Raw genomic sequence first — 12,228 nt, 5'->3', positions numbered from 1 at the left:
GCACCTTTATTTTTCATCTGTGAAAGAGAAACAGTGATACCTGTCTTATGGGATAGTGGAGAAAATTATGCAAAAAATATATGTAAGACACTTAACACAGCTTTGGCACTGAGTAGTGAGGCTATTTAGATACTTCCTAAATACTGTCCTTTTAGTCTATACATCAAAGAGCTACGACAATTTGACAAGAGCACCAAGATAACTCAGCAGGGGATAAACAGTCTTTTCAACAAATGGTGCCTGAAAAACTGAACACATTCAAAAGAGGTAAGCTGGACTCCTACCTCACATCATATAAAAAACTAACTTTTACAAGAGCATGACTTTGTGACCTTGGGTTAGGTAATGTTTTCTAAGATATACCAAAAGCTAAGTAACAAAAAGAAAAAAAAAGGTAAATTGAACTTCATCACATTTAAAAACTTTTTTTTTGTTGTTTTTATTCAAAAGAACATCAGGGGCCACCTGGGTGACTCAGTTGGTTACACATCTGCCTTCAGCTCAGGTCAGGATCCTGGGTCCTGGGACCAAGCCCTGCATCAACCTCCTGCTCAGCAGGAAGCCTGTTTCTCATCCCCCCCCCCCCCCCAGCTTGTGTTCCCTCTCTCACTGTCTCTCTCTGTCAAATAAATAAAATCTTAAGAAAAAAAAAAGAATATTAGGTAGGTGAAAAGACAACCCATGGAACAGGAAAAATATTTGCAAATCATACATCTGATAAAAGACCTTGTATTCAGAATATATATTTTAAAACTCTTAAAATTCAATAATAAAAAGACAAATGTAACTTAATTAAAATGAGTGAGGAAAAATAATTTGACTAAACATTTCTTCAAAGAAGATATGTAAATGGCCAAAAAGCACATGAAAATATGCTCAACATCATTAGTCATTAGGGGCATGGAAATAAAAACTACAATGAGATACCACTTCACCCGCACTAGGATAATTATAATCAAGAGACATATAATAACAAGTGTCAGAGAGGATGTGGAAAAAGAGGATGTGTCCTACATTGCTGATAAGAATGGAAAATGGTACAGCTATTTTGGAAAACAATTTGGCAGTTTCTCAAAATGTATATCCTAACATTTACCGTATGACCCAACAATTCTATTCCTAAGGTTTATACCCAAGAGAACTAAAAACATATGTCTACACAAAGACTTATACACAAATGCCCATAGCAGCATTATTCATAATAGACAAAAAATGGAAACAAATGAAATATCTACCAATAGATGAATAGATAAACAAATCATATATCCATACAATGAAATATTATTCAGCAATAAAAAAGAATGAAGTACTGACACATGCTACAAGACGGACAAACCTGAAAATATGCTAAGTGGAAAAATCCCGTCAAGAAAGGCCATGTATTGTACAATTCCATTTATATAAAATGTCCAGAATAAGCAAATTCAGAAAGACAGAAAGTAGATTTGTGATTTCCAGAGCATGGGGGAAGGCAGAAATAGGGAGTGACTATTAACAGAGTTTCTTTTTGGGGTGGTGATAATCTTCTTGAATTAGTCATGATGGTTACACAACTCTATGAACATACTGAAAACCACTAAATGATGCATTCAAAAAGGTGGCTTTGATGGCATGTGAATTATATCTCAATAAAAACATTATTTTTTTTTAAAGGTATGACCAGCACTTTTAACTTGATGATGGGAATGTGAAAATCTTTCTGGAAGTATGATTAAGGAATCATTGCCAATTATTCTAGTTTCCCTCACTGCAGTCCCCTTCCCTACGGGAAGAGTCTACATTTCCACCCTGTTGAACTTATCAGTGGTCAAATGACTTGCTTTGACTAAGGAAATGAGGGCAGAAGTGACCCTTCCCAAATTTTTGTAGGAGCAAGTACATGGCTCCTCATCTCTCCCTTCTCCCTCTGGCATAGTGACCCAAATGGCAGGTGCTGCACCTCACATAATCTCCTGGCACTTCTTTGTGCACTTGTTGAATAATTTCCAATTGCCAACACCTGCAACTCTATCCTGAAAGCTTTCTTTGGTCACTGGAATCTGCTATGCCCATACTCTAAGCAGATTGGAAGTGTCGGAATTAACACACACATTCTCACTCTCACTGTGTCTTTTGGAGGAACACCTCTGAGACTTATTTTCCACACAGACCTCCAGGGTTCCCCAGTTCAATTATGTCCCGGTTGCCTTTAGTGGTAGCTTGCTTGATAATGAAATTTTCTTGGCTTTCTTCTTTTCCTGTATTGCATCCTGGCTTTCCTTCCAAGGTCTCTGGGATTATCTCCCAAATAAATGTCTTGCACTGAAATCTTTGTCTCAAGGTCTTCTTCTTAGGGAACCCAAACTAAAACACCCAGCTATGTCCCAAACAGAGAATGCTTGGTTTGGGTGCTAGAGTAAAGAGGATGTAAAGCAGAGCTGACTCTAATCCATGAGGGGCATGTACCAAAAGTGAGAAGTAAGACTTGTTTGTGAAGCTTCTGCAATTTTGATGTCATTGTTACTTCAGTGTAATGTCATGACTAGTAAACTAAGTACAGCTTTCCCCAGTAATTCTCATTCTAGGTGCCACACATTCTAGATATTTTTCCTAAGGAAATAATTAGATATGCATGCAAAGGTCTTTATATAAGAACGTTAACTGAAGTGTTATTTATAATTAAGTATTGGGTACAATTTTATATACGGCAGTAGAGTTACAACACAATGTTTTTCAACTATATGAAATTTCCTCTTAGAGAATATTTAATAACATTGAGAAATGTTCACACTACATTCAAATGAAACAGTTTACATAGTATCATCTGAGTTTTGTTTTTTAAATTTGTGTATATACTTGTATATACATGTGCAAAAATAATCTCTCTTCTCAGTCTGATAGTTAGGGGTTTTACTTGGATAGGAAAAAATGTATCTTCATACTGTCTCCCTTTTACTGAAGAGATTATAGAATAAACTTTCTAAAAAGTAAAGAAGAAACTATAGACAGATTTTGGGTCAAATGGCTAAATAAATTCATGTTTCAATAAGTCTGTTCATTCCCATCCAATAGTAATAGTGGATAACATATGAACAAAGAAATGAAAATACATATTTGGGCTCTGCTCTGAGAGGGATATCGCCACAAAGTTGAAATGTACAGAAATGTGAAAGGTAAATTTTCCCAAGGCTACTTGCTTGATGAGATCTGAACACAGAAGCAGGAAATAGCAGCTGAAGTTTGCTTCCTATGAGATAAGAGAGACTAAAATTACTCTGGAACAAGAGGATCAGAAACAAGATCTTCTGCTTAGCGTCCTAGGGTGGGGCGCTCATGTCTTGAAAGGAGCCTGGGCAGAAAAAGTGGCTACTGCACAACTTTCTGGTGGATAGCTCCTATGCATTGTAGGCCTAGAGAGGTGAGGAATATAGACACAGAAAACAGAAGGAATGCCAAGCTATTCTGCTAACGTTTTGTCACTGGGTTCAATGTATCCCCATTATTTACTAGGTCCAATACTGAAGATGTGGGTTGAGTTAGAACAAAAATCATCACACAGGGAGATGTGAGCACAACAGGGATTTCTTTTGGGGAGGGGGATGTTGGGGATGAAGAAAGAGAAAACCAGAAAACTTCCTCTTCAAAGTGATCTTACAAATTAAAATTTCAAAATGCATGAAGAAATTAAATGCTAAAAATGATACTAAACAAAATTAAAAATTATAACTTGAATTCTCTCCAGATGAAACTTATTTTATGGAACAGTCAGAGGTTTTAAAATAAGCATATTGAGGATGTTCAGAGAAACAAATGAAGGCATTAAAACAGAATAAGAAATTATGAAACAGAATAGGCAGAAATAAAACAAGAACAGGTGGATATGAACAAAATTAGAAATCTTGGAAATTAAAAATATATAGTCATTGAAATATTGAAAAAGACAGGGAAAAAAGTCTAGACTATACATGGTTGAAAAGTGAATGTATAGATGCAAGTTACTTGTAGGGACCTCAGAATCAGTACACTAAGACAAAATTATAAAACATTATGAGAAATCAGTTAACAGCCATGGAAGACCTCAGAGAATCCAACAGTCATGTAATATAAGTTCTTGAAGAAGAGAGTCCAAAGAATAAGGGAAAGCAATATTTGAAGAGAAAATTTCCCAGAATTAAAGAAAGACATAGATTCTCAGGTAGAAATTATATTCAGAGTACCAAGCAGGGTAAATAGAAACAAATTCACACCTACATATGTCAGAGTGAAAAAAACCCAGAACGTTAAGATTAAAAAAAAATCTCAAAATCTATAAAAAAAATGTTATCAAAAGCAAATAATGGGGGGCACTTGGATTGCTCAGTGGGTTAAAGCCTCTGCCTTCCGCTCAAGTCAAGATCCCAGGGTTCTGGGATGGAGCCCCACATGGGGCTCTCTGCTCAGCAGGGAGCCTACTTCCTCCTCTCTCTCTCTCTGCCTGCCTCTCTGCCTACTTGTGATCTCTGGCAAATAAATAAATAAATAAATAAATCTTTAAAAAACAAATAATGGAAGACTTCTCATCAGCAACTATGTATGTCAGAAAACAATTTTTAAAAATCTTTGAAGTACAAAGGAAAATCTCCCTTAAACTAAAATTTATACCTAGCCAAACTATTAATCCAGAGAAAGTCAGAATAAGGACATACATAGATTAAGAGGATTGCCATGGACTCTCACTAAAATAGCTATTAAAGGATTCACTTTAAGGTAACACAGGAAATCTTGGGATATAATAAGCAGGAAAACACAAAAAATCATAAGCTGTGCAGGAAAAGTGATTAGCTTAGTGCTACTACTAATTCATTGTTTTTTACTTTAAAGTTTAACTTAAAAGTCTAGATAATAATAACTAGGTGGTGACAGGGCAGTGTTCAATAGGTGGTTAAAATATGTTTACAGGGGCGCCTGGGTGGCTCAGTGGGTTAAGCCTCTGCCTTCAGCTCAGGTCATGATCTCAGGGTCCTGGGATCAAGCCTCGCATGGGGCTCTCTGCTCAGCAGGGAGCCTACTTCCTCCTGTCTCTCTACCTGCCATTCTGCCTACTTGTGATCTCTCTCTCTCTGTCAAATAAATAAATAAAATCTTAAAAAAAATAAAAAAAAAACATGTTTACATATAGATAACCCGTTTTCTCAGCACCATACAACAACTAGTCTATCTCCTTTAAAGAGTTTATTTATTTATTTGAGTAATCTCTACCCACAATGTGGGGCTCGAACTCATGACCCTAACATCAAGAGTCACGTGCTCTACTGACTGAGCCAGCCATGTGCCTCAACTAGTCCATCTTTTACTCTACTTTTTATGAAGGCTAATTGTGTCAAAGGCTGTAGATTCTGTAAGAAAATACATCATGAAATGTATATCCAAAGGGTAACCCGTTTGGGTTAGAAATAAAATCAAAAGCATCCAAATCTGTAGATGAGAGGGGGGAAGGCAGGTAATATATAAAACTTAATACTAAAAAAAGGCAGAACAAGAGAAAAAAAAAGAAAGTGAATGATAGAAAGCACAAATATGGTGGTAGGTATTTATTCAAGTATGCCAGTAATTATAATAAATATATAGAGAATAAATTCACCTGTTACAATACATGGATTTTTAGATTTTATTTAAAAAAATAAACAGGTGATACTGTTTCCAAAAGATTACCACAAAAGGGAAATGTAGAAGGATATCTCCCTATAATTATAAAGAATATTAAAATTAAGATTTATTGGTTGCCTCTGTGGCTCAGTCATTAAGCATCTGCCTTTGGCTCAGGTCATAATCCCAGGGCCCTGGGATCCAGCCCTACATGGGGTTCCCTTCTCAGAGGGAAGACAGATTCTCCCTCTCCCATTCCCCCTGCATGTGTTCCCTCTCTTGCTGTGTCTCTTTCTGTCAAATAAAAAAAATAAAATCTTAAAAAAAATTAAGATTTATTATAAATAAGACAGTATGGAGTTAATGCAGAATAAGTGTGGTAGACCAATGGAATAATACAGAAAGTTCAGAAACAGATTCTGTATATAGGAAAATTGTTATATGACAGACACGTAATTGCCGATAAGTGGGAGAAAGGAGGTACTAATTGTTGTAGTGTGCTGAGACAAGGGGTTATCCATATGTAAATAAAAAAATTAAATCCCTAAGTCATATTATACACAAAGATCAGTACTAAATGAGATAAAGACCCAAATATGACACAAAATTTGACAATTCTTATAAATAAGTACAGAAGAATATGATATCCAGGTAGGGAAAGATTTCTTTAAAAAGTCACAAAAGCAAAGCTCATAAAGCAAGAGATTGATTAGTTTAACCCCACTAAAGTTTTTAAAATCTTCCATGTAGAAGTACATTATTAACTAAACAAAACAAAACAAAACAAAACAAAACCACCCACACAAGCCACAGTCTGGAAAAAGATATTTGCAATTCATATAAGTGACAAAGTATTGATATTCAGAATAATAAAGAACTGTAAGTCCATAAAAAGAATGATAACCCAATTGAAAATGGGAAAAAGGATAGGAAAAGTCAATTCACCAAAGAAGAAACCAAAGTGGTCAATAAACATATGAAAAGATACTCAACCCCATCAGCAATCAGGGACATTATTATAAAAGCAATGGGATATCATTTCACATTTATCATGATGACAGGTAAAATTTTGTAAGTCTGACAATTCCAAGTATTGAGGATTCAAGGAAGTAGAAATCCTTACACTTTAGCTGCTGGAAGTATATATTTGTTCGACTACCTTAGAAAATAATTGGCATTACATAGTAAATTTGAAGATGCACATAATCAATTATTCCTCTAACTATATGCCCTTATACACAAGCAGACAGGAACAAAATCCTCCTAGTAGCATCGTTTGCAATTATAAAATCTGTAAAAAAACTGGAAATAGCCTAAATTATGATGAATAAGGTGGAGAAATAGCGATATAATCATATGTGAAATACTATACAGCAGTTAAAATGAATAAACCAGAGGTACATGAATCTACCTGAATTAATCTCTACAATATAATAATGACTAGGGGCAAAGTCATGGAATGTCATTTAGAGTGTGACATTATTTAAAGGAATTTGTAAAAGAATACCAGTTATACCTATTTTTTTGGTATATATAGATATGGAAGAAACATTGAATTTATTATAGTGGTTACTTATAGGGTGAAGGGAGAAAGTTGCAATCAGGTAGGAGTATAGAAAAGTCTCAATTAGATTTATAAATTTTTAAAATAGAAGACTCTCCAGCATAGATGGTACAAATGGTAATACACGGCCCATAGTAATACATGGCGCAAGTGGATATTTGTCTGGCAACTGGAGTGAGGCCACCACTCTGGGAGCTCCAGCTGTCCAGGTCCTACCTGTATCGCTGAGAGGTAAATGGATTAATATCTCACAAGTACGTATCTCATAATATCACACAAAGGTAGCCTACTTGCAGTACAACAGTGCACCACTCACGACACACTTTTTGGGAAGCTTTGACCCAGGAGGTATTTTTTTCGTCCCAAAGTAGGCAAAATTATAAACCATTCCAAACTCTGGCAGCGCGTAGCATTTTGCAGTTCCACAGCTCTTCAAAAAGAGTACACTTAGAATCACAATTACTCTGCTTGAATTTATGCGGCAGCAATTAGGAACAGAAAGAGCTAGTACAAAAGAAATGCAGTAAATGGGGTCTGAAGACATATCGAGAAACCCCTCCAATTCATACATCAGCGTCATACCAGGGTATGACCAGATGAGACTGAAATGTGGAAGCCGGCAATTTGGGTTAGCATGTGTGGAGTAGAATAGTACACAATTACAAAGGACAGAAATCAAATGAGACGGGACAAAGATAATCCTTCACTAACACCTTAGTGGGGAGGGATTGGTAGGTCACAGGAGTGGAACACTCTAGTTATGTTAGCCCATGATTTGGAATTTCTACATATGTTTATCATATATATATTAAACATAGCTCATCTATAGAACAGATGAAACATTTTTCAAACTACTTCATCTCTGTTCTTCTAAAGTCCCAAGTTCAAAAAGCTCCACAAGGTAGAGGTATAGTAGGGTCACCTGAACTGGGTAGATCCAACTCACATTTGTAGTCACTATCTTACACCTCAGTGACTGAGACCAGATAAACTGGTGTTTGTGCTAACAGAGTGCCTGCACAGGGCAATTTCTCAATCTCTTTGTAAGTGAGCCACCTGGCACCCAGATACAGCATGGCAAGCTTGGTAAAAGACAGAGATAACAGGGTACAGCCATACTGGATGCCAGCATATCGAAATGGCCTCCATATTTATCAGTAATTAGCCACTCCTAAAGCCCCCAACCCTGCCATGCGACCACTCTGCCACACTTGCCCCTCCCTTAGGAGCCCATCTCCCCACAGTCCAGTAACCAAAGTGTTAATGCTTAGCTCAGCAGGGGGTCACCAGGGCTGTTAAATATTTTGAACAGATGAAGATGACCCACCACACACTTGAATGCTCACTAACCCTGCTGGCATTATCATCCTCTTGGATCCCAAAAGAGAACAACCTCTTGTTGGTCAGTTTTGCCTCAAGTTCCCAAACCAAAATAAAATACCTCTTAGGCAGGATTAAACTACTCAACCACTCTCTAGGCAGATGCCCTGCTTAGGGGCAAGAAAGGGCCTTTTAATCTCATGGCCACAGCTTTGTTGGGGAACTTGACTTTCCCCCTAAAGGGAAGGACAAGAGTTATTCTAATCCTGAGCACGGAAGACCAAACCTGGTCACTTTCTTAGACAAGTCCCTGCTCATGAGCCATCCTTCCTCCATTCCATACCCCCTTCCAGGCAGTTTCCCTGTTCCCATGATTTCAAAACTTATTTCTCATAAGACCAAGACAATTCCTTGCCACTCGAGTCTATCGAATGATCTGGGGAGAACTTGGCCCTGGAATATGCAGCAACATCAGAGACTCTGCCATCTGTAGAGTCAAGCGGAGGCAGCACAAAGCTGGGAGGGAGGAGGGAAAAAAAAAACCAAAACCAACAACTGCCCAAGGGGCAGAGGATGGAGGGAGAAGCATTACTCATGGCACCAAAAATTCTGCTGTTCATCCAGGGAGTCAAAGGAGGAGGGCAGGAATTGCGTTTTGTTAGGCCACTAGGCATCGCTCTGGGAAATAAGGGAAAAGCGAAAGCAGAATGGCTGCACCTACTCACCGGGGCTGGTTATTGTCAGGAGGTCAAGCTGTCGCTGTTGCTGCAAAAGAAAACATACTGTGAGATCACAGAATTGAGCCAGAGCCGAACTGTGCTTAGCAGCTCAGGGTGGACATGCAAAAGGGATGCTCAGAACACAGAGCAGGGTATAAGGTGGAGAACGTGGTGCTCACTCACAACTCTGCACAGAGGCATTGAACCCTAGAGAAAAAGGGAATGGATGGCCTTTCTGTTTATCCTTGGATGGTCAGAAGTGAGAGGCCTTAGAGGTCTTCCAGGCAAACCTATACTACTTAGGAAAAGGCCATTGGCTCATTCTTCTGTACCAGATAACCTTTGTTCACACTGGTCATACTGGTTCAGTGTCTTGTATCCTGGCAATCCTCTGCTTTGGGTCCTTATGTCACCATCACCCTCCATATATTCCCTTCTAACCAAGATATTCCTGGGCTGGTTTATTTTTTTTAATTTGCTCAGCAACGCTATGACAATTTTAATTACTGATGATCAAACCATTTTTTGTCTAACTGAATCCTCATCTCTTTGTACCATATAACAATCATAGCAAATATCAGTCTGGTACATTGGGCCACATGGATTAGGCTGCTTGGATTTGGAGGCGACTGCCCTTGGCTAACCCAAGGGCTGAGGAAATCAGTATCTCAGTAGGCTTGCCCCACATCAGAGCATACCTACAGGGAGCCTCTGTCCTGACTTGGACGTCATGGGAACCTGAGGATGGAGAAGTGTATAGAGAGGTTGGGGGTGGGGCAGTAAGCAACTCTCCTACAGACTTAAGTTAGGATTTCTTAAGCCCCAGATGAGTTCTCTCTCTTTTCTACACTTGAATTTCTACAAATGGCTCTGGAAATCTGTATTTTTTTTTCTCTCAAAAGAGGTTCAACAAACTCCGCTTTGAGAACCACTGCTCTAGGCTACATATTGTAGGAGCTTCTGATTAACTGGTATTTCTTCTAATGGATCCTTTGCCATATTTCACCTTATCTGTATTTCTTGCACTATCTTGCCTCTCTCTAAGAATGGAGAACAGCTTCCTGAAATTCTGCTTAAGCAGAAATGGGAAGGCAGTAACATTTTTTGAGCAACAAATATAGACCAGGCACAGTACCAGGTGCTTTGATGTGTTATTTCTTTTCATACTTTTGGCAGTCCTGCAGGGTCGGTATTACATGAGGTTCAGAGAAGAAAATTATCTGCTCAAGACAACATCTTCATTAAATGGCAGGGCCAGGATTAGAATCCAGTCAGTTCTGATGCTGGCCAAAATACAATACACCTAAATAATTATGATGATGCCTGAAGCTTAATAGGTGCTCAATAAAAAGATAGAGTATTGATGCTGTTGTTATTACTATAGTCCATATGGCCTTTGGTCTATATGAGCTATTTTTTCCTTTTCCATAGAATTGTGGATACTTGGGGGTGCCTGGGTGGCTCAGTCAGTTAAAGGGCTGACTCTTTATTTCAGTTTAGTTCATGATCTCAGGGTCCTGGGATGGAGCCACTCATTGGGCTTCATGCTCAGCGGGAGTCTGCTTAAGATTCTCTCTCTCCCTCCGCCCCTTCCCGCACTTGCGCACACTCTTCCTCTCTTTTGAATAAATAAATCTTGAAGAAAAAAAGAATCATGAATATTTGGAGCTCAAAAGTCACTGAGTTTGATCTGCTATGAGAACAGGATCCCCTCTATAATGGCCCCACCAGTTGTATGAACTGCTTGTTTCACCCCTTTTCTTGATGGGGAACTCACTACTTCTTGATAGTTTGTTAGCTGTCCTTTATGCAGGATTAAATGTGGCTTCCTTATGACATCGTCACTGTTTCTAGCTGCCTCAGCCCATCACAAGGGTTGGGACATCTGCAGATCTGTGTCTTCTCTCCAGGCTAAGGATGCCCAGTTCCTATGTCCTTTCTTCATAAGACCTGGTCTCAAATCTTCTTGCCCTCATTGTCTCCTTCCTCCTCTATTTAACTTTGTTCTGTCCCTATCAAAAACTCTTTAGGATATCTCTACCGCTTACTTCACTGACTTCTCATGAACCTAAAAGCAGATCTGTATTACCTCATGGACTTCTCAATCAACATCACTGTTTTCCTGCCAGCTTATAACTCATTCCAGTTGACATTTTCAAGCAAATAATGCAACTCCAAGATGTCACTGACCTATACTGTAAACACACATCCTCGCTCTGAAAAGAAACACACACCCACACACATGGGCTAGAAGGACTGCTGGAGCCAGACCATCTTCCCTCCCAAACACAGAACCAGGCCAGTAACACAATTGGCTCAAGCTGCCTTTGCCAAGGCCAACCTGTGTGGCTCAGCACTTCTCTCATACATGAGGAAAGAATACACTGTGTCCCTCTGTTTTCCCGTAAACTTGACTTTGTGATGACTGTGGTTGGTGAAAGAAGTTTATTTATCTGAGAAGAGTCTATTTCCTAGTTAAGAGCTATCGCTAAATGGTAACTCTGTGTCCAGGCTCCAGTAGAGAGAAAAGAGAAGAAAACCTGACAGGAGGCAGACAGACGTGGGCTTTTTTCTTGGCTTCTCTGTGGAGTTTGGATAACTCACTGCATATCTCCGGCCTCAAACCTGGCACCTGTAAAATGCTGGCAAGAGAAATACCTTCAGAGAAAGGGAGTCAAATGCAACCAGGTACGGTGTTTACGTGCTCCCTCTTCTGGTGTGAAGTGTTCCTGTGAATCCCTGTAGACAGAACACTGGGGGCTCAAAGGACAGTCAGAATGTAGAAGGGGCCAAATTTTCAGCTCTCCTTTGACATTGCAATTTTCAGTGGATGTGTGTCTTCCTCACTAGTTGGAGAGTATCATAAGGGCCTAGAAGATGTATTACTCAGTCCACAGCATATAGTAGCCCTCTGTAAGCATTTGCTAAATTCCATGAAGCATTCCTAGAATCCACATTCTCCTTTTACCACCCCCCAATGCCTTTGCTCATGCTACTCTCTCTGCCTAATTTTTCATGACC

General features: G+C 38.9%; 1 protein-coding gene across 3 annotated transcripts in view; it reads right to left on the bottom strand.

Moving 5' to 3' along the window:
• LOC123948254 (BEN domain-containing protein 5) overlaps positions 1–12,228 on the bottom strand; it is a 1,602,508-nt gene that overhangs the window by 306,598 nt on the left and 1,283,682 nt on the right. For all 3 annotated transcript variants that reach the window (XM_046014945.1, XM_046014955.1, XM_046014970.1), the window contains one exon: positions 9,214–9,253. In XM_046014945.1, coding sequence (XP_045870901.1) covers positions 9,214–9,253 — 40 coding nt within the window. The remainder of the gene's footprint in view (positions 1–9,213; positions 9,254–12,228) is intronic.

Source organism: Meles meles, chromosome 1, assembly GCF_922984935.1.
Source record: "Meles meles chromosome 1, mMelMel3.1 paternal haplotype, whole genome shotgun sequence".
Lineage (NCBI taxonomy): Eukaryota > Metazoa > Chordata > Mammalia > Carnivora > Mustelidae > Meles > Meles meles.
Note: the sequence above shows the minus strand (reverse complement) of the source record. Positions and strands in the feature narration are given on the sequence as shown.